A 23,334-nucleotide genomic window follows, 5' to 3' on the forward strand; every position below is an offset into this window, starting at 1 on the left:
AAAACAACAAAATCACATTCCAAAACAAAGAATTTGCTTTGAAAAGAGCCTAAGTGGCACATGAAAGAAATACTTGCCTTTCCCTACAGTTCAGACACTTGTTTGTTTGTTTTTTTAAAGCTTGCCACAAAGTTTTCGTGTTCACTTGCAGATACAGCTGAAACACCCTCCTCACCTCTCGGTGAAAGAGCCTGTAACAAGAACATCGATATTCACAGATGGAAAAGCCACAAGCTCTTCGGTATAGGTGCAGACCCCTCCTAAACGAAGGGCTGTTTCCTGTCAATATTGCTGTTGCAGCGAAGTCTGCGATTTCCTCCTTCTCACTAGTTAGTACGAACCTCTGAGAGGTCAAAGATGTGGGACCTCTGCTACCAAAATACAAGCCCCAAATCCACCTGAACTGCAGATTTGATTAAATTCAGCCACGCACACTCCAAAAGTAGTTATCTTTTCCTTTACAAAGGAAACAGTCAACTCACAAGAAACAGCATATTAAGCTTAAATGGGTTTTCATTTATTGAAAACCAAAAGTCATTTCAGAGCAGGCAGGAGCTCCAGGACACTTTACCCATCTGACTTAGGACCAGTTTGGCAATTCCAGACCTCTTCATATGTGAAAGAGCCAGGACGAGAAGGGGGAAGACAGGAACAGCCTCGTTATATTCAGCTTCTCTTCTGCCACTAAGATTCAACAGGAAACTAAACCAGAAATGCCTCACCTCAACATTTATTTCTAACTAGGTCAGCATGTGGCATACTATCAACCCAGTTAAGTCCCAGGGTTTGTTTGACTACGATCCATTTAGAAAAAGAAAAAAAAGTGGGTGAAATTACAAAGTAGATCTTATTTAATTAAAGTAGAAAAAAAAATCTCCGGTAAATACATTTGAAGATCTCACCTCACAGACAAAAAGTACAAAACTCTTTAACTTGTGTATTTGAGTAGATAAAGGACATGCAGCAGCCCACAGCTCTCCTCTAGTCCCTGCTCGCTTCTGTAGGAAGGAACAAGCAGCAACAGGGAACTAACTGCTCACTGATTTTGAGCACCCTTTTTTGCTGTGTTGCATTTAACACAGATCAGTTTGACATCTGGTTTGTCACATGTATCACAAGTGTGTTGTGCTGACAGCTAAGGACGGGGACCAAACAGCATGAGCAGGCACCGGTGAGAAACAGCTCCGTAACCGCTACGGCTGAAACTAAGGTGTCAGAAAGAAACAGCTTGAGGTCCCATAGGAAGTAGCTTGTAAAACAGAGAGAACTTCTCTAAAACTGCAAGTCTCTGGCATGGAATAGTTTCCAGAATAGACAGGCCATTTCTAAGGCACACTACCTCAGGAAGTCAGTTTTGTGGGACAAACTTAATTCAGCAGCGAGATTTAACACATGGACCACCCAGGGAGATGCTCGGGACCCTTCTGTGGCCTTAAAGCTGCTGATAAATCCCCTGGGATCAGGGCAGCACTCCTCACACAAAGCAGATGTGGGCTTCTATCCTCAAGGCCTTCACCTGAGCACTTACAGGCATTGGACTTCAAACAAATGAATTTTCTTCACGATTTTTGACTGGAGGAGAAGAATATCAGGGACTCCGACAAGTAACTTTTCCATGACTCTGTAATGCCATTGAGGAGTAGGGCACGCACACAGAGCTGCAACGTTAGGTGGCATTATAACTTGTGACTCAGTTCAGATTTCATGCTATCAGATGAAGACACCTAACCTGACATCTCTTCCTCAATACTCTGAAAAATACTGTTTGGTAACGAGCCTCTCATTAGAGAAAAAGATGTGTATATATATGCAAGCTTTTTTTTTTTTTTTTTAATATGTATTATATCTAGAGGGAGGTATCGCTTCGGTTGCTGAACCAGCCATTCACAACCATTTCCAACAGCTGAAAACCAACACGGTAACACTAATTCCCTAACGCATTTAATAATACATGAATGCTCGTTTGCCCCTAGTTAAGCTCCAGAGGTGAGACATCTTATCACCGCCTCCCTCTTACAAGCAGGTCATGGAATCTGAGCGCGAAGTGCCCAAAAGCTGGGTCCGAGGAATACCTGTCTGAGCAGTGCTCAGAAACTTGTGGTGGTTGTTTCTCCTGCGGGGGTGGGAAGAAGGCTGGGCAGGGTGGAAAGGACAGCACCGCTGCCCTGCTTTCTGAAACAACAGCTCCCTCCCGGTCTCGTTTAGTCTGGCACCGCTGCGCAAGGTATTGATTGTCAAGGCCGACACAGCGAGAAGTGAAGTTTTCACTCAGCAGGAGAGTCTGTCCTTTTTCTAGTGACAGAAGAATTCAGCGCCTTAACTACTTTTGTTCTTTTATATATACACACGCAGATATAAATTACACCCGTGACAGCAATAAAACCATGCTGTAATCTACACACAACTGCTGGCCTAGAGCAGCCGAGCAGAGCATAAACAGGGTAAGCTATGCGTGAACAAACTCCAGATCAAGATCTGACGCGAGGTGCTTACAGCAGGGTTAAACAACATTTTTCTACCACACTGAAAAAGGTACGCTGCGAACATCAAAACCCCTAACAATCTGTGATGCCAAAAGGATTCAGATTGCCTGCAGGTGACTCAACTACCACTTGCACTTCACAGAAAAAACACCAACAGAGAGAGACATCACGTAAACGCAGGCATGACCTTGGCCAGCCTCAGATTTTGTTTACAGCAAATATTTACAAGTTCGCTGTTTTGTTTTGTTGGTGGTGTTTTTTTTAATTCAAATTCTTGCCACAATTCACAGAAGTCACAAATACAGTTTTCAAGATTAGCAAGTTTCTGAATGTGCCCTTATGGTTGACGGAGGAGAGCGTTATAAAGCTCAGCTGCAGCTCCTTAGACTTAGGCCTGTCATATAAAGCAATACTTCGCTTGCCAGTACTGCCCGTTTCAACCCACAGATGTGTAATGATTTACTCTGTCCCCAAAATTCTGCTCAGAATTAAGTCAAGGCTTCCGAAAACTGGTAGAGACATAGTTAGATCATAGCCTTTTGAGAGACTATTCAACATGTCAACGGATACAAGTTATGACTTTGTTTTTTTTAATTCAGCAGTGACTCATCACACAGCAATCTATTTACTCACTTCCGCTCAGTGGCCTTGATTATAATTGTCCGATGTAATAAAACTGTCCAGTTTGGAGATATCCAACTTTGCCTTAACATACAGAAGAGTTATTGACCCAAGAAAGTCAGTTTGTGATCAAAGCGTTCCCTTCTGAGGCTTACTTTCAGCCTACCCAGTAAGGCATTCCATTTCATCCTACTAGAACCCGTTTTCAATAAGACCATCCGGAGCCAGAGAGTTGGAAAAACAAAACTAAAAATCCTGTGAAATAAGAAAGAGTGACTAGCAAGAACGTCAAGCAGACTAGGAGACTTAACTATCAGGTTACTTTTCATTAATCGGCCGGTCACGCACAACAGGCATCGCATTTATTCGGAAGCGCAGAGTCCCACTACAGACAAAGCCCTGCCGAAGAGCGCGCAGACAGACTGCTGAGCCCTGGCAAAGCCTCCACGAAGCCGATGGGCTCCAGGAAATCACAGCAGCAGCTGCATGAAAACAAGCGACCGATGCTTTTAAACCAAGCTTTCAAACAGCAGCCTCCAGAACCAGTCCGCAAGTTTGTGCTTTTGTTACTCTGGGTAGAATAAGAGCTTTTATGCCTATTATAATACAGCAAATTTAAGACTGAGTGTGTGTGAAAACACGCATTTCCTTGACCAGCAGCATTGCTCGCTAGCTGAACATGAGGTATTTTGTGAGGTGATTTATCCGCTTAGCGCTGCCAGACCTCCAACCTGAAACGAGGAGCGAGACGTCACGTTACATCAGACGGACTGCAATATTACCTAAGAGACGCAAACGAACAGCACTGAAAAGACAAAAGCACCGTGACTGAAGCGTGAGGACACGACACGGGACGGACCGGTGTGAAAAACAGGTCTGTCGATAAACATCGGAGAGCCGCTGCTAACCCGGAGCTCACCCCAGCCTTTTAAGGCTCACGGAGCGGGCTGTACTCACCCAGCGCTGGTCCTATACCTGTTTATGGGGCTTTTTCTGCCTAACACAAACCCCACTTTTGGAAAGCTGTAAGTAACAGCTGCGTAACATACCATACGCGAGATACCCAGCTGTTTAGGATACATTCCCCTGGAACCCTTCATCTGCGCTCCTCAGGGACACGAGGACCCCCTCAGGGACACGGGGACCCCCCTCTCCCCTCAGAGACCCCCTTCAGAGACCCAGGGACCCCCCTTCCCTCAGGACTCCCCCTCGGAGACCCAGAGACCCCCCTCAGGGACCCGGGGGACCCCCCTCTCCCCTCAGGACCCCCCTCAGAAACCCAGGGCCCCCCTCTTCTCTCAGGACCCCCCTCAGGACCCCAGGACCCCCCCCCCCCCTCAGTGCCCCCTTCCCCTCAGGACCCCCCCCCCCCCCCCGCCCGCCATTTCGAGCCGCCCCCCGCCGCTGCCATTTTCCCTCACCGGCCCTCAGCTGCAGGCCGCCGTCCCTGCGGCTGCACCAGAGCGCCCGCTCGCCGCTCTGCAGGATGTAGTGGTCCTGGGCTTGGAACAGCTCCATCCCGCCGCCGCCGCCGCCCTCCCGGCTCCCTGCCTGCCTCCTGCCTGCGGGCGCGCAGCGGCGGAGGGGCGGGGGAGGCGCGCTCCCGACGCGAGCGCGGGCACGGCCTCGGGGACGCGCACGGCCGCGCGCGCGCGCGCGCTGCCCCCCCCCCCTCCCCGCAGCTCCCTCCAGCCCTCGGGGTCCCGGCGCCGCCCGGGCTCGGGGCGCTCCCTGGGTTCCGGCCTCCGCGCCGCACGTGACCCCGCCCGCCGGCCCCGCCCCCGAGCCCTTAAAGGAGCAGCGCGGGGACGTCCCCGCCCCACAGCCCCCGCAGCGCCTCAGCCCCTCAGCGCCGCAGGCTCCCTGCCTCAGGGGTTCCCCTCCTTCCCTTCTTCCCTCCCAGGAGCCGGGGACCCCAGTACAAAGAGGTCTCCACAAAAAACACCCCACCACGCACCCAGCCAGTGGGGCACGGCTGGGCTCGTTGGCTTCGCTGTGTCCCGAAAACTAAATTTTGTCCTGAAAGTTAAATTTCGTCCTGAAAATTAAGTCGTGTCCCATGTAAGCAGTTGTATGTAGCACTGGAAAAGAGATTTGCTCATCTTTTGTTTGTCACTGTCCACCCTTCTTAATGATTGATTTTCTTAAATGTTGCTAGGACGGTTATTCCCTTTCCAAGGCTTTATATAATTCTGTGTACAGTTTAAGATTTTTCTTTTAAATGTCACATCAGACCTCTGATCTGCGTTGTTGTCGTTCCCAAGTACATGTGACTAACGCAGGAACCCTATGAGGGGAACTGAACCCTACTTGCTTTGGTAATAGATGCTAGCACCTGCTCATGTTTTCCCCAGGGCAGGTATGCAAAGGACACAGGGCGGGTATGCAAAGGACACCCACCCTTCCTTCCCTTTCTTGGCTTCAGATCCTGACTGAAAATGCTGAGCTTGGTGACTGCCCCGCAGCTTCCAGCGCAGTGCTGGCCTGCCGCATTCCTGTGTGTGGCATCCGTGTCAGGGGCAGAGTCGTGCCAGTCTGTCAGGCCACGCCAGCAGGTACTAGGCAAGAGACGAGTCTAAACGGCTTCTCAGCATTTTCATAAAGAGATCTCTTTTGAAATGTTTTCTTCTTGATGTTCCCATTTTAATATCTTTATTGATGACTTGGATGAGGGAATTGAGTGTCCCCTGAGTAAGTTTGCATACAACAGCAAGCTGGAAGGAAGTGTTCACAGAACCACAGAATCACAGAATCGTCTAGGTTGGAAGAGACCTCCAAGATCACCTAGTCCAACCTCTGACCTAACACTAACAAGTCCTCCACTAAACCATATCACTAAGTTCAACATCTAAACGTCTCTTAAAGACCTCCAGGGATGGTGACTCAACCACTTCCCTGGGCAGCCCATTCCAATGCCTAACAACCCTTTCAGTAAAGAAGTTCTTCCTAATATCCAATCTAAACCTCCCCTGGCGCAACTTTAGCCAGTTGCTGATGTGCCAGAGGGTAGGAAGGCCCTGCAGAGGGACCTGGTCAGGTTGGATCGATGGGCTGAGGCCCAGGGGATGAGGTTCAACATGGCTAAGTGACAGGTCCTGCACTTCAGTCACAACAACCCCGTGCAGCGCTACAGGCTCAGGGCAGAGTGGCTGGAAAGCTGTGCAGTGAAAAAGGACCTGGGGGTGTCGGTCAGTGCTCACCTGGACATGAGCCGGCAGTGTGCCCAGGTGGCCAAGAAGGCCAACGGCATCCTGGTTGTGTCAGGAATGGTGCAGCCAGCAGGAGCAGGGAGGTGATCGTCCCCCTGTGCTCTGCTCTGGTGAGGCCGCACCTCGAGCGCTGTGCTCAGCTTTGGGCCCCTCACTAAAAGGACATGGAGGCCTTGGAGCATGTCCAGAGCAGAGCCACAAAGCTGGTGAAGGGCCTGGAGCACAAGTACTGTGAGGAGCGGCTGAGGGAACTGGGGGTGTTTGGTCTGGAGAAGAGGAGGCTCAGGGGAGACCTCATTGCTCTCTGCAACTCCCTGAAAGGAAGGTGTGGGGAGCTGGGGGTCGGCCTCTTCCCACAGGTAACTAGCGATAGGACTAGAGGGCATGGCCTCAAGTTGCACCAGGGGAGGTTCAGGTTGGAAATGAGGAGACATTTCTTCTCAGAAAGAGCAGTCAGGCGTTGGGACGGGGTGCCCAGGGAGGTGGTGGCGTCACCGTCCCTGGGGGTGTTCAAGGAGAGGTTGGACGTGGTGCTTAGGGACACGGCTCAGTGGGTGATATTGGTAATAGGGGGATGGTTGGACCAGATGATCTTGGAGGGCTTTTACAACCTTAATGACACTGTGATTCTATGATAAGCACAATGTCGTCTACTGTCAAAGGCCTATCAAACGTACAGAGAAAGGCAGTGAAGGGGTGGATTTTTGCATAGGTCTGATATTAAAAGACATCCTTAGAGGGAGTATGTTTAAAACTGCATTTAAGTAAACACAAGCAATCAAAGCTTTCTCTCAGTGTTGCTGTACATGCCCATATCCAAGGGGACTGATGGTCTGGCTTTCACATTCACTACGGTGCACTACTTTCCTGTTGTTTCATTAGACTCTAAAAGTACACAGCAAAAGAAGCTACGCTATCCTTTGTATAAAAAGTAGTATTTTGTGTTCACATCTTATTTGCTCTACTGTAATTTTTGCGAAGGATTATTGTTCAGATTAATTGGTGTTTCGCAGTGTTTAGAAGATGTAGATTTTTTTTATTTTTATTTTTTTTTATTTCAGTGTTACACCAATATGAATCCTTGAAGAGGGATTTTTTTTACTGCAAAAAGGAATCTGAAAGCAAGGTAATAAAATCATTTGGTTCTTTGGGTGAAAAAAAATAGTAAAAGTGCTTATATGTTTAAAGAGTTAATTGTGTGTCTAATAACGTCATTAAAGATTATTCACATACAGTTTTCTAAACTCTTGCTGGTACATAGCTATCAAACACACCAGGAAAATGACAAATACAAGATGCCGAAGACAGCATTTTTGTAGGACTTTGTGAGTTTGAAATTTCAGAGGCATTTTAAGTATGGAACATGAGCTTTTACAATTAACTAAGTACTTAATTGTCAATTCCAGTTCAACATTTGCTTAACAGTTATTGTATACTTAAATCCATCCTTGCTAAGCAATCTACTGAATCACTTTGTAATAAATAGACCTTAAGCAGAGACTTAAAGCTCTTCAGTGTATTTTGTTTTGCTTTCATCCTCCATCCCATCAATTTTCTTCACTGATACCTTGTAAGTCAGAGGGAATTCTGTTGATGCACTGATTCTTTGGACTGTCCTTTGCTGTCTGCAGTGTCAGTATCTAGCATGAGGAGAAATTGTTTCAGAACTAATTTAGTAACATTGCAATCAAATCAAAATGAATGTCATGAAGATGAAGGTTTTTCTTGAAGCTTTCTGAAACAATCTTGACGTTCCAACAGAAATACAAAAAATAGATCTATGTTTTATGTCACGCAAGGAAGACAGGCAGGAGGGATCAAGCTCATTAGCTTGTTTGGTTCATCATTGTAGACAGTGGAAAGTTGCTGGAAGGAAGAGATGGGCCTTTTCTAAGCTCCAAAAAAAGGATCTAATGCCAAGTGTTTGGTATTATTTAAGTCCTTTGCATATACATTTATAAATAAATGTAAATAAACTTTTTTTGAAAAAAGTTACACCAACAAGGATGTTCTAGTAATTCCTACAATACCTTTAAAAGTATTTTATGGAAAGCTACAGGGTAATCCTGTAGGCAAAGAGTGTATATCCAGAAGAACAATGTACGTGGTATTCTGTGAAGAAAAATTTATTTTTCCATTTAGATGTGAGTATTTTTCTTCTGTAGTTCATGCTGGCACTATTACAGCTGTTTGCTTTGTTTTTTTGTTTGTTTTCCCTATAAAACAACCTCAGCAATAGTTGTCCTAGGTCCTGTCTAGCTTGAGTGGCAAATGACTTAAATAATATTAGTCAAATTGACCTCTGCTTCACACAGCATCCACAGGCCTTGGTTCTACAAACATATATGAAACTTCCACTCATCTTTCGTTGACCTTAGGAAAATGAAGCCAAGATGCAGAATTATTAGTGTAACACATGGGAAGCAGATAATTTTGGCAGTGGATATAACAACATGCAGTCCTTTTACAAGTGACAGATGTGATCTCTAGTCTCTCATGACTAGCCTTTTTCCCAGTGCAGCTCTGGTAGCTTGTTTAACAGACATAATTTTCCTCCGTATTGCAGTATTGATATTAGTTAATGCTATATTCATGAGAATAAATTTTAAAATGGGCATATTGACTGCTCTTCATAGACAACTTTCTATAGAAGATTCTTTACTGTCTGGGAAGAAAAACGGCCCTGCATAAACAAAAATAAAAATAAGTTTTCACTCTCTGGGACTGTTTACAAATTATGAAACAAAAAAGTCATATTCATGACAGAAGCTTTCTGAGGAAATGCGTACATAAGGCTTTGGTCTCTGCAATTGCAGGGCTACTGAAAACATTTGACTTCTGATAAATTTTGCTGCCTAATAAATGGTCCGAATGAGACTGCATGTTCAGCTGTACCAGACAGCATTAGTGACCTGAAATTTAGTTTTGACCTTTCCACAATGCATTAAAGCTCATAAAGCCTCTGCCCTGCAAGTTAAAATAGGAGAAGCAGAGATGAGAAAGGGTGTCGGGCTCTTAGATTAAAAATGCCTTTGTATAAATTAAATGTGAAAGATACTCACTTAAGAATTATTCTTAGGGACAACAGAGAAGATCTGTATTCAAAAGAGATGAGGGCTTTATGTTTCAGTGGGATTCTTCCTTTGCCCCCAAAACCATTTCCTCTGTTCTTTCCCATGCATTTCCCTTTCTCTCCTCTGCTCACCTTATTTAACAAATACTCTAATTTCTTGATGGTGAAATGCTTTATACAGTGTTTATCATTACAAAAACAACCTACAGCTGCTGAATATTTCTGTAAAAAAGATAATTTTTTAGTTTCCCTTTATTTGCTCCTGCTGAATTTTTCTCTGTCTTATTTTCTTGGTCATTCTTTCATTTTTCCAAATTCTTCCTCTCTTTTTCCGTTTTCCTGTTCTTCTCTCCTGTTATCTCTCCCTGTTACCTGTAGTATCTGCATTCATGGACTAACTCCTGCCTTACTTTCTTCCCATTCTTTCTTGTCTCGCTGAATAGGGGTACACTCGGGGTGTGAGGCCAGAAGAGCTGTGAGCAGGTTTGGGACAGAAGAAAAGTATTTCTGATGCCTGAACAGTATTGGCAGCCGGAACACGCAGAAGGTTTTTAGATGGTTACCAAATCTTTTCTGCTGTTAACGTCAAGTGAATGGGAGTTTCAAAAGGAAAGGTACATCTCTTTATTTTCTGTACCTATTCTGGCATCAGCCTTAACACAGTAGCTACTGCAACTTGCATCTCAAGGATATCTTGTTAGGAACATGGGCTTCAGGTACCTTCTTTTCAGTCTGCTATGCATCTCTATCCTGAGGCACTTTTTAAAGTCCTGGGAGAAGGCTGGTGAAAAAAGTCAGCTCTTCTGGCTTTCTGCAGGCAGTCTTTAACCTGACCGATGATTGCCAGGCTCTGACATTTTATACTGCTTGAATGATGCAAGCAGGCAGGGTTTAGGAAAGATTACTGGTTCTGTATAACATTTCTTTAAAAAGAAATACTTCCTTCAAATAGGAAAAATTAGGATAAGGATTGGGAAAAAATGTGTTAAGTACAGCAAAATCTGAACTGAATCAGAGCACAGAAAGAAAGAATGTCATAAACCTCAGGCATGAGTTTTTAGTTGCTGATTAGAATTGAAATGTACGTCAAGGAGATAAATAGATAAAAACAATTAGGAAGGGGAGGAAGGCAAGCAGACACAGAAAGACTCTTAGCAACAGACGGATGCAGGCAGCTCTCCTAGCAGAACACCATCGTGCTGTTTCCTTAGTTGTAAATGAGAAACATTTATAGTGCAATAAAACGAAGCCTAGCCCAAGAAGAGAAAGTACTGTAAAACTGCAAGTTGAATAAATAGACTGCACTGGGACAGAGTTTGTGTTCTAAGTGAAAGTTCCTGCTCTGCAAAGAAAGCTGTGTCTTTCACATTTAGCTGAGGAAAGGGTGAGGAGCAGCCTTCACTTTAAGCCTTCACTTTAAGAGGAAAGGGTGAGGAGCAGCAAGACCCTGAGGTTTTTCAGATGCTCTGCTCAGTAGAAACCTTCTGCTGGAGAGAAGTCACTCTGTGACCCTGCAAAGAAGCTGGCAATTGACAACTAAAAGAGATTCTCGAGTTTTGCTCTCCTCCTTTCTCACTTCCCTGCCTGGTACACAAGCAGGGCAGAGCAGGTGCTTCTGTTAATAAGTCCCAGGCAGCAGTAGCCGCAACATTGCCAGCGCTCCCAGCTTCACAGAGAAATGTGTGATGCCTTAAGGAAAAAAGAAATTTGAGAATGGTTTGTGGCCCAGATTCACTCAGACAGGTGATGAGGCAGATATCTGAGAAATGAACTCTCAGCAGGTAGAAGATTCTCTTTTAGCTGTCGATTGTACACACCTGCCTACCTGAAATATTTGTCATCGTCTTCTAGGCAGTGCAAGTAGACACCTTATTCAGTGCCACCATTCCTTCATTTCCTTTTTTTTTTTAGTTTTTAAATGACAGGAAGAAAGATGTCCTGCTCCCTGCTGTGGACTCCACCCTGTCAGTTAGAGTTGAACTGGACTTGGTATTTGTCACAGCACAATACACAGCTACACCAGCTGGTGTTCAACTCCCTCGCATCGAACAGCATTGTTTCAGAACTCTGCTCTGAAAAGGCTGATTTCTCTCTGACACAACATTCTCCACTAGCGTATAAATCAAACATGTCTGTCTGTTATGCTACAAAACACGTGACTGAAGGACATTCAGAAATGAGAAATCTCCTTCTTGCACCTTCACATTCAAGACCCAGGCAAGCACTTGATTTTGGAGGGTGCTGAACATCCCGTCTGCAAAAGCATTTACTGTATGCTTGACTTTATATGTAGAAATTAAATTATATTTAATGAGACATTACTGCCTTTTAAGATGAGCACAGGATTCAGAACTTTCCTGGTTTAAGACTGGGAACTAAATACCTTGATGGGATTTGCTCCCATCTCTTTTCTCCATTTCTGTGCAGTCTGCACGATCATGTGCTGGACATTTTTCACTGCCGTTTGCAGCAGCATCTCCGTTCTGCGTGCATTTTCCAGGCAGTTCAGTGTTGTAGTGCAGTGTGTAGGGTTGCCATTAAAATAATTCAGAGCTCCTTGCAGGAATTCAAGGACGGACTTTGCTTTGCCCTTGTTCACCCTTTGATCAGTTTTTTTTTTTTCCCCTTGGGTAGTTTTCTGTTTACATTCAATGCGGTTTCCTTAGATTCACAGCTGGACAGTGTTTTCATAAGCTTGTGAGCCTCAGCTAGTGAGAAAAAAAAAAAAAAAAAAGGAGAAGGAACTTTGCATTTTTGCAATTCATTGACAATAGCTAACAGGAAGGAAATGCACAGGCATTAGTCATGCACTCTCACTCTCAGTATTACCTGATTGCCCACAGCTTGATTTCAAATTTAAATGTTGATTAATGGGAAGTGATCTGATATAGTGACAGTCCGTACCTGCAAGTACAATTGACTGGGTAGGCTGGATAAATACACAGCTCTTCCTGAGATTAATGCCGTCAGTTTCAGAAACAACTGTGTAAGAGAACGTGAGGATTTTTATTTATGAATGCCTGTGATTAAGAAATGGTGGAATATTTTTGTTTGTTTGGAGAGACTTTCATGCTCTGGTAGCTTCCAGATGAGCATCAGAAAAATCGTCTTCGGCAGTCAGTATGCCTATAACATATTTGAAGCAATCCTGTTTACCAGTATTATATTGTCATATTCAGCTCGTGCCTCCTTTGCTATCAGAGATACCAGCTCACAGGTGCAGTTGGTGGAAGTTTTGTGGTACGGATATTTACTGCTTCGCTTTGGACTGCCAAGTTGAGCCATCACTTATTTAGCTATCCGACAAGGAGTGGAAGTAATTTTTGCTACCCTATGATTTATTTAAGGCATATTCAGTCTAGTAGTTTACAGAACTGTCAAGTGCTGTGATGAAGATGATAAAAAAGCAGTCCTTCAGTGACATCAGCCAGGTCCCTCAGCGCTTCAGGATGCATCCCAACAGTTCCCACAGACTTGCATGTCAGCTTATTTAAGTAGTCCCTATGTCAGTCCTCTTCCTACCTACCTTTGGTCATCTTGATGCCAAAGTAGCTATAGAAGCCTTTCTTCATCATACCCCTTGCCAGTTTTTAATCTAGCTGTGCTTTGTCCTTCCTATTTCCATCCTAGTGTGCCCAGGCGATGCATCTGTATTCCTCCTTGGTAGTCCATATGCACTTAGGTTTTCCATATGCTCCTTTTTTGCATGTGAGCGTTCCCTGTTCGGTCCAGCTGGCCTCCTGTTCTGCCTGCTGATTTTCTTGCAGGTTGGTTATTTGCAGACAAGACAGACTGGTTTGCCTCTTTCTGCAACTCAGATGGCTTGAATGTGTTCCCACTAATAGAGAAATACGAATAATAAATCCACGATGATTTACTATCTTCAATCACGTCTGTGGATGAGGGCTTCTACAATATTCCAGTCAAATTCCTTAATTTACCTAATCCTTAATCAGATATTTACTAACCTGATACGGCAGCTCCCCAGCTGTGGGACATGGGCAATGAGCTGTGATGCAGGAAGGGCTCGAGTGACTTCCCAACTAAAATATTTTTGAAATGCCTTCTATGGACTTTTTAGATGGGTTGTGTTAGGCATTAAATGGATGCTCTGAAAGCCTGCTCTGGAAAGGAACCTCCTCAGAACAGAAGTAACACAAGGCACAGAACAAGGAACAGAAGGCTCTTCTGACTGGCAATAAAGCAGATAAAAAGAGATTTGCAACAGCCAACAGTCGGCACCAGAACACTTCAGAGATACCTGTAAAAGTCTTTTTAATATTAAATGTTCTGAAAAATGCTTATATTTTGTTTTACAACAGAAAAATACAAAACCACTGGCATGAATGATACCTTTTGGCAACAAATTGAAAACTTTCTCAAAACCAGGGAAAGCAGCTCACCATAAGAATTTTTGCCTGAATTTATTTTTAACTTTTTTTTCCACTGGAATAACTTTTTCATATGGCAGCTGTAGTTGTTATCTCTAGAGGCAGAGGGACTCTGGCATTTCCTCCTTTCCCATGGAAATATCTTATTTGCCAATGGGAACATTTCCATTGACTCCACTGAGCACGTAGGAAAACAATACGATTTTCTATTCAAAACAATGTGCATGTGGTTAACATCTGCAACATGCCATGTGCCCTATGGGTAGTATATTGACTTCCCCGTGTTGCATTTTCTGTTAAGATCAAATCAATGAGACCATTTGCAAAAGTAAATGGGAATGCTTTGACTGCCTACAATTACGTTGTTTTATTTTATTCTACAATTACAGATTTCACTTGTCTACCAGGCAAGCGCAATCACACATGGAAGGATTGTTTTTTGTGTCGTTGGTCCACCTTCATAAGTTAAAATACTATTTATAGTGTATCAAGATTACGTGTAATTCTTAGTTTCTCCGAGGTAGATGACCGCCAATCTTCACCAGCCTTGTAATAAAATCCGCAGCTAGTTTACAGCAGATTCCACTTGTTTTTCCCAATTTGATCACACAGGCATAGTGTTTTTCCGGTAGTTTTGCAAGTGTACAGCGTAGACTATTTCAGACACAGAAAACCCTTCACTAAATAGATTATATTTTTTACTGCGCAGGCCCAGTTTAGTCTTTTCATTTATTAAGGGCTGCTTGAGCATTAATCCCATTTTTCAGAAAGCATCAAAGAAATCCACACAACAGACTCGTTTTCCCCATGTGGGGGCTTTTGCACATTTGTCGTACAAGAAACTTTCCTTTCTAGACCTACACAAACCTGCCTTTTGATAAAAGAAACGTTCAGTGTAGGTGTTGTAAAATAGGCTTTCTCACAACCAGGCATTTATATTAGGGTGAGGTGAGGTCAGAATTTAGGCTCGTATGGAAATGTTTCAAAGACAATACTGTCTTGCTCGTGCTTCTATTTGTGAAACAGTATTAAACTCGGTGTCTTGGAAAATAAATTTTTGCTGACACAATAAAGTTTTGCTCACACTGTGTCAGCAAAATAAATTTAATAAAACATAGGACGGAAACCTGTTAGCACCTCATTGAAGAGATATTCAGTAAGTAAGATTTTAAAATAGTCTGACAGCAAATTAAAAGGCTTATTACCCTTTAGAAGAGTTTACCTCCTTTTTTACTCTTAAACTTAGGTTGCTTTTTAAGAGCAAAATAGTTCACATTAAGAAACAAAACAAAACAAAAACCAAGACTTTTCCTTTTAGAAAGGATAAAAAGTAGGCTTTTAGGATCTCTGGAACATAATGTCTTTCAGAGAAAAAGAAGTTCATTTTTCATCTGATACCATTTAGCCAATTTGAATCAATTTCTTAAGTGGTTTCTTGGAAGTTGCTGTTCCAGAGGAACGTTTCAGGGTAATATTTGACATCCTGTGACATTCGGCAGCACTGCTCAAGCCAGCCTAAATAACCATTTCCTCCTTCCCAGCTGTATGTTTCTATTCCTGTACTGTGCCTGCACTGTACAGCCACAAGCATTTGTGCAGCGTATGGCGAACTGAATTCGGGGAACTAAAGCAGCTGCTGAACAACCTCCTAAAATGCTGTTTATGAAGCTGGGCTCCACATAACAGTAACCAGAGTCATAGTGAACGTAGCTGGCCCTTACTGAACAGCAGCAGTTTAATTTTTTAGTCAGGATTTCCCTCAATGTCGTTCATTTGGCACTTCATTTGGCACTTCGTTATGAGTTGCGAAGCAATGCCAAGTCAGATCGTGTCTGGTTTAGGAATACGCTGGTGCCCACCATGCCTCCCTGTATCTAAACCAGATTTGCCAGCACCGTAATGCTGGCTGAAGAGGTGATTATTTTTAACATCACTATTGTAGTTACTCTAGCAGACACAGAAAGCCACAGCGAAACCCTGAGCGTGCCTCATTGCCACATGCACCCACTGTTTGTTCTCCAACAGATCCCATGTTTACAGAACCTCAGTGTCCTCATCGAGCTGCATTTACACTGCAGAGAACAGCAGTGTGTGAGAAAGGATTCGGGATGTATCAAGTGCTGAGGGTGACTCTGAGCCCTTTTCCCCTGAGAGCAGAATCTCTCCAGCTGCTAGGAGATGATTTAGGTCAAAAAACATTGTCAGCTTTTCCTTCATCTGTGGTTTGTGCATAAAAAGGGATGTATAAAATTTGCAGTGCTCAAGCACTTGATGCACAGTTAAGTACCATGCCAGTAATTACAATTCTTGTGACTCTCAACGGGCTAAACCAGAAGATTAAAAGAACATTATTTTCCTGAGAGATTAAATGTTCTGTGCTTAAATAACTAGCATAGATGATCATTGCTATTTACAGGCTAAAAGTGTTTATTGCTGGCTTTGCACTTCTTGTGCAATGATATGTAGGTCATTGTAAAACCCAGGGAACGAAGATAGACATGAGATTGAAAAAGAGGGCTGAAAATTGGAAAATACGAATCCTTGTTCTGTTTGTCTACCCCTGGATAAATTACTTGTCTTCGTTTTACAAACACGACTGAAGATAATATTTCTCTACTGTGCAGAGGTGTTATAGCCTAAGTACACCGATATGTGCAAAATGGTTGTAAATGAAGTTATGGAAGAGATTACAATCATAATAATTTGCAGATAAGTGAAAGCTCTGTGTTCTATGGAGATAATAAGAGAGAAAAAAATATGTAAGATGGTACCTCAGAGAAATCTGGGAAGTTCTGTATTGTTAGAGTCATTCGTGAAGGGAAATACCAGTAAGAAGCCAAGGTGAAATCAGAGCCTCACATAATGCCTGGTAACTACTAACATGCTTTTCATTTTGTTTGACATGTTAATTATGCTACAACATATATATGTATTTGTGCAATATATACACTACATATCTATGACAGCTTTATACCCTAATTCTGTGCGTGATACATCAGAGAGCTGTAGCGCTGTGACTGATAACGTAGCTACACAGATGACTCAGCTTTACCAAAAGATGTTTCTGAGAAAAAACCAAAGTCATTCCTGAAAATTTTTAGATGTCCTACAAGCGATATATACTTATATATATATATTATATTCAGTATATATATATATACTTATATATACTGAATTATCTCTTTGGGGGGAAAACAAGACAAAAAGAATTGCAAGGCACCCTTTTATTTATGAAGGCACCATAGGCCTGCCATAGACACTGCAGGAAGAAATAGATTGATCTCTGAGCAGTTACTGAAGGGAAAATGACAAGTGTGTGTTGTCATTGCAGGAGTCTACATTACGTCATGGACCTGGTAGGATCAGGTGAAGATGTGATGGCCTTGGAGTGGTAAGTACTGATCTTTGAAAACTAACAGAGGATGAGTGAGACTCCACAAGGCAGGAAAAGTATTTGGGCTTCTAATTTACCAAATGTTTTCCAACTTTGGAAAAATCAGTGCAAGTTTATAACTCTCTATATAATGCAGAATCTGCACCACCATCCGAGGGCTTAAAAAAGGGAATGAAGGAAGTCTTGGAGAATTTTAGATCAGTCAGCCTTGTTTCTTACATGACAAAAATAGAAAAAATAAATCAAAAAACAATTCAAAGTATCTACTTTCAGGTACCTGCAAGACAATAAAGAACAGTTAACATAATAAATTTAAGATCAAATCAATACCCTTTCCTCTTATGACAGTCTAGCAGTCCTGGGCAGATTGTGTAAGTCTTGACTTAATATGACCTTTGATCCTGCCTCTTGTGATTTTCCCATCATTATATAAGGAAATATGATCCAGTTTAGGATTTTTCCTGTAGAGTGGTTGCTATTGGTTAACTGTCACCCAATGCTATGGAGGACAGGCAGGCTCTTTTAGGGGTTCTTGGCAGAATGAGGACTGGCCACAGGGTTGTGGTTATATTTAGAGACTTATTATTACATTAAAAATAATAATAATCAGTATAGCCTATTATCTGCAATTTATAGCATGAAGCATAGCTTACAGTTGCACAGAATTTTTGGAATTCTCAGTTCCAGATCATGGATTTTGCCATCCAGCAGCAACTCCAGTCCAAGTCCAACTTAGGGCTTGCTGCTGCCCGATTTTATAAATGGTGTTCCCTGTGCTTCCCTGTTCCATCATGGACATCACCACATCCTGGTGACCCAGCACCTGGGTCTTGATAATGCTAACGGCCTTAGCACCCTATTAGTGGGTGTCCCCACAAGCTGTCACCAGAGAGGAGGAGAGAGAAGCGGGGAATGCGTTACGTGATCAGACCACTTCCTCAGTATGGATGGTTTCCTTATTGTTGCTCATGCTACCTGTATTACCAGGGGTCAGGAGCAGTGGGGACCAGTCACATTAACTCACAACTTTGGTACTCGTCTGTGTCTTTATTGATGGCTCAAATAATGGAATAAGCAGTGTATTTAGTAAATCATCAAGCTAGGAGGGCCTGAAAGCCCACCAAGTATCAGGATTCCATTATGAGATTACTGTGCCAAGTTGAAGAAATGGTTCCAAATGAATGAAATGGCAGCAAGTGGAAAATTTTGAAAAGGAATGATCATGTGTATAAACACAAACTGAGGAACAGCTGGTTAATCAGGAGTTCTGGGGTAATCCTAGATCACAAATGGATCAACCAACCAGCAGGAAAAAAAAAAAAAAATCCAGTTATGCTAAGAATACACAGGAGCATTATACATAAGACCTGTGCAATAATCCTTTTGCTCCACTGCTAGCAAGGCCGCAATGGGGGTGCTATATTATTCGATGCCATCATTTCAAGAATTGTATGAATCCATTGAAAATAGGTCAAAGGATATTCTGAATTTTAGGAGATACGTTTTACGATTTGAAGAATTACAGTTCTTTAGGGATGTATGGGAAAGAGGAAAGCCTTGAAATATACAAAAAAAATGGAAAGAGGAGAAGAATAGCTGTTTTCTATGACCACTGCCACTGAATCATAGGTTGGTGGAGGTTGAAAGGCTCCGGTGGTCCAACCCTCTGCTCAGAGCATGAGAAGCTAGAGCAGGTTGCCCAGAAACATGTCTGCTGGGCTTTTGAGTATTTCCAAAGATGGACACTCAACAGCCTCTCTGGGCAAGCTGTGCCAGGGTTTGACCACCCTCATAATGAAAAAGCTTTCTCTTATCCTCATGTGGAGTTTCCTGTATTTCGGTTTGTGCCCGTTGCCTCCTGTCCTGTCACTGGGTACCACTGTGAAGACTCTGGCCCCACCTTCTTTTCTGCCTCCCATCAGACACTTAAACACATTGATAAAGTCTCCGCCAAGCCATTTTTTTTTTTGAGGCTAAACAATCCCAACTCTTAGCCCAGATAATACAAAAAGTAGTGATTGCAGGAAGGATGAGTTAGATTAGGCAGAAAGTGAGAGCTTGGATAAATAAGCACAGGAATAGACTGCTCACTAATATGAGCCATGCAATATTCACCACTAGCGGGTTTTAGGTACAGGTTGAGCAAGATGGGAATGAGGTAATGTGATCGCTTCCTTTTCACAATTTCGTATGATTTGTTGCAACCATATATATATATATATATAATCTTAATCTCTTTACCCATCTACACATTTTCTTAACCTTCTTCATGTCCATCCCATTCTGTCTGTCTTCTCTTGTGCGTATATCTATAAAGTACTAGCAGTGGCTCCTGTCAAAGTATACCACCACCACCGAACTGCAAATGGTTAGTCAACGGGAAATTGCAACGTTCATGCTACCTTACCCTCCTCGCCTGCTGCTCTTCTCCCAGCTGGCTTCTGAGTTTTCAAAATGATGGTTTTAGTGTCATGTCCTCACCTCAGGTCTGGTGAGGTTATTTAATTTAAACCTGCCTCATTGTCTATAATGTGCAAACTGAACTTCAGCATCCAGATTCTGTTTAGCAGTGGTATAACTGGCAAATTTCAGGACAATGAGTGCCTCTTTCCCAAGAGTTTTATTTCTTTCTGGGCTGGCTACTCATGCTGTCTTTCTAGGCATCTGTAGTCCATGCATCCTTTAAAACCTTTTCCAAAGTTTACCAAAAAAAAAAAAAAAAAGCTATGTAAAGAAAAAAATCACATACAGAATGGGAAAAAAAAGACAAAAAGTTGGCATTCCATGTTTTCCTGCTCAGCCACACTTAGTCCTTTACAGAACCAATACCTCTGAATGTGCGGAGGAACAAAAAAAAAAAAAAAGAAAAAGAGGAAGAGAAAATAAATGTGACCAAGTCCCCAAGTAACTGTTCAACAAAAATGGTTTCAAATGAGGTTTCTGAGCCCAGCTAATGCATTATGCATGCAATTGTTCTGTTTGGTTGATTTGATTTGCCTCAAGCCCTAATGTTAACTGTTGTGAAAAAGATAAATACAGACTCTGTATTTAAAATTTGCTAACAATCTTAAAATAGATGCTACTACCCTGCTTTTAATCAAACATAGCATCCACAGGCAAATGCAATTTAACACTAGCAACACTAAATGTGGTCACAGATTTGATTCTCACTTGGAATATATCATTTTATGTAGCTATGTATCCTTCAGTTTCGTTTAATTTATTTGGATTCTGCTTATGGAAGATAAAATAGAAAATGATGCCCTGTCACAGCAGTATTATAATGCCTGTAGTAACAGGATTCAGAAAGGACTGGGAATCAACACCACTGGCTTACCACTCAACACCTACCGATACTGCAGATAATTTACTCCAACGCTTGTAAACCAGAATAATAGGTACATTTGTTATCCCTGGGGAATATCTTGGAGTATTTTTGACTGGAAAGCACGTTGGAATCATATAATTAAAATACTAGCTAAATACAAATTAGAACATACGAAGTTGCCTCCTGAGAGGGAAATTCAGTGAAAAATAATCACCAGTCATTGCGATAATGGGATGAATTTGTGTAGACAGTACTCCATTATACACAGTCCGTATTTTTGCTCTGTGCTTGAATGTCCTTTGCTTACAGCCCAACTTATTTAAGAGAAGGCTGTATCACCTATTGTATCCAAAGGTTGGAGCAACCCGCAGAGTCAGATGATTTCTGACTTCTTGGCAGCTTTTCTTGCTGATATATATCACTGTGATTGTATGCTTTAAAATAGGATGTGCAAGCACTCCATTTCAGGGAAAAAAGTGGCTTATATGAATCCTGGCCTGGCCTGGCCTTGAGCTATAGCAACCTTGGAAAAAAGAAAGGCTTATTGAATAATTTATTGTGATTTTAATGTCTTGCTCTTTTAAAATAAGTTCTTTGGAAATCAAAATGTGGATATAGCAGTTGGGGTTGGAAAGGACCCCTGAAGGTCATGTAGTCCAGCCTCCCACTTGAAGCTGCGCTTTGTTAAAAAGCAGAGCTGAAAGTTTGCATTCTGCTAGCCTGCAGAAGCCTCACAGCACAGCTCCCCCTTGCCTCGTCAGGAAAAATTGCTCTGATACAGAGTGCTGGAACTACTTAACACCTGCTTATGTTTCGTAGTTTGAAGGATTGAAAGGTTTCAGTGATGTCTTGCTGATGTATGCTTGTACCAACACCACCTGTACTGAGCTGAAAATGATGCTTACATGCCATAACAAAGACTGACATAAAGATTACCTGCTCTGGCATGGAAATGCAGACCCCAGTGCCAACCCCTGTTTCTTGTGCTGCTCTCAGGAAGGGATTTTTGCATGCCATAAAACTGCTAAGGTGGAACTAGAACCTGTATTTCTTAGGGACACAGTGGACATGAATGAAATCAAGAAAAGGTGTCTTGTTTCTTTCATAGAAATTTCTTGTTATTGACAGTAGGTACTGTAAAAAGCTGTCAGGAGGTGGGACTGCTGGCACATTTCTATCGTGTGAGCTACGAGCTAGCTGTTGTGGCACGGAGCGCGTCGGGTTGGGTCATGGCGGTGCTCGCCATCCCGTGCAGTTGGGCTCGGTGATCTGTGAAGGGCCCTTCCAATCAAACTATCTACCCTACCCTACCCTACCCTACCCTACCCTACCCTACCCTACTCTACCCTACCCTACCCTACCCTACCCTACCCTACCCTACCCTACCCTACCCTACCCTACCCTACCCTACCCTACTTTACTTTGCTGTGCTCTACTCTACTCTACTCTACTCTACTCTACTCTACTCTACTCTACTCCACTCCACTCTACGCTACGCTACTCCTATTCTACTTCTCTTCTCTTTGCTTCGCTCCGCTTCCTACTTTCCTATCCTATCCTATCCTATCCTATCCCATCCTATCCTATCCCATCCCACCCTACCCTATCCCACCCTCTCCCGCCCCGCCCCGCCCCGCTCCTGGTTCCTCGCCCAGCCCGTGGCTCCCCCTGGCTTTGCGGTGCCCCCCCGGTGGCCGCGGCCATCCGCGGTTGCGAGTTGCCCTCTGCCGGCCACCGGCGGCCGCTCGCCTCCCGGTGCGACGTCACGCTGCTGTGACGTCATAGGTGAAGCTGGGACACCGACGTAAGGGCGAGGGGCGGCTGGAGGGGCGAAGACCCCGCTATCCCCTCCCCGTAATGCCGCGGGACCGCCTGGCCCAGAGGAAGAGAGCTCTGTGACCAGGTAAAGTCACTCGGCGCACGCTGGATCTCGTGGCAGTGCCGTACCAGCACGTTTTCTTCAGGTAACTGTGCATGACGAGTCTTAAATTATCACATACTGACATCTTTAGGTTCTTCCACTGACTGGAGTTTGCCGTTATCAGAGCAACGTGGAGCAAATTAAGTCGGTGGGAAACGCGTTTGTTGGCTCAAGCCCAAGGAACGTCAGTTCTGTAGATTTCACATCTGAAAGCTTGGCTTTGCCAAGACCTGCCTGCTGCACGGGACCTGCTGGAATCATACACGGAACCGGCCATGTGAACCAGTACAAAAGCTGGTGTTTTCTTCCTCTGCCCTTTACACAAATATATTCGGGATCTGTTCCAACTCCTGGCAACAAAGGCAGCTTCAGCTATGCGGTCCTTGGGAGTGAAAACACACTGGGGAAAATCCTAAGCACAAAAAACTCCCTGGCTTTCCTGCCCCCGTGTGAGGGGAGTGTTACACGAGAGGGTGCGTCAGAAGTGGATGGATCGGGCTCTGACAGCAACTGCTGGGGACTCTTGGAGGGTTCCCAGCAGAGAATTTATGGGGAAAAAGCAAAAACATCACCACACGACACTGGGAGAATTTCACTGTCTGGAAGAAAGAGCTTGGATGGTAGAAAACTCGTGTTGCCTCAGCTGAGACAGGTGTCTGGAAACACCTATGTAAGTTACACATCAGTGCATTTTTTTAAAAAAATTATGAAAATAAAAATGCATGACATGAGAAAGAAATAAAGTACAGGTTTATCACAGAAAGAAAAATAAAGATGTGGTTAATTCCACACTCTTCATTCAATAAAAGCACAAATCCAAATGAGAGGCTGCAAACCTTACCTCGAAGAATATAGATATAGTGCCTGATTTTGTAATGCATTGATTATTTTCCTCCTATTGAAAAGTCAAGCCT

The 23,334-nt window shown here is 43.4% G+C and overlaps 1 protein-coding gene and 2 long non-coding RNA genes across 5 annotated transcripts in view; 2 read left to right on the forward strand and 1 right to left on the reverse strand.

The window, feature by feature from the left end:
- The window catches only part of INPP5F (inositol polyphosphate-5-phosphatase F), a 39,271-nt gene extending 34,448 nt beyond the window's left edge, over positions 1 to 4,823 (reverse strand). The window contains exon 1 of the mRNA XM_067000764.1: positions 4,526 to 4,823. Within this exon, the coding sequence (XP_066856865.1) occupies positions 4,526 to 4,622 (97 nt within the window). The 5' untranslated portion in view covers positions 4,623 to 4,823. The remainder of the gene's footprint in view (positions 1 to 4,525) is intronic.
- On the forward strand, positions 3,131 to 20,041 carry LOC106045218 (uncharacterized). Of its 3 annotated transcripts, none has more exons than XR_010832922.1 (4): positions 3,131 to 4,129; positions 7,375 to 7,439; positions 9,830 to 10,000; positions 17,109 to 20,041. It is a non-coding gene; the product is annotated as an uncharacterized lncRNA (long non-coding RNA). The 3 variants fall into 3 exon arrangements; XR_001212661.3 differs by lacking the exon at positions 3,131 to 4,129 and adding an exon at positions 4,904 to 5,659; XR_010832923.1 differs by lacking the exon at positions 3,131 to 4,129 and adding an exon at positions 4,904 to 5,165.
- A 1,601-nt stretch (positions 20,042 to 21,642) lies between these two features.
- LOC106045216 (uncharacterized) lies at positions 21,643 to 23,127 on the forward strand. The gene is made up of 2 exons (XR_001212660.3): positions 21,643 to 22,402; positions 22,512 to 23,127. It is a non-coding gene; the product is annotated as an uncharacterized lncRNA (long non-coding RNA).
- The last annotated feature ends 207 nt before the right edge of the window (positions 23,128 to 23,334 follow it).

Source organism: Anser cygnoides, chromosome 7 (genome assembly GCF_040182565.1).
Source record: "Anser cygnoides isolate HZ-2024a breed goose chromosome 7, Taihu_goose_T2T_genome, whole genome shotgun sequence".
NCBI lineage: Eukaryota > Metazoa > Chordata > Aves > Anseriformes > Anatidae > Anser > Anser cygnoides.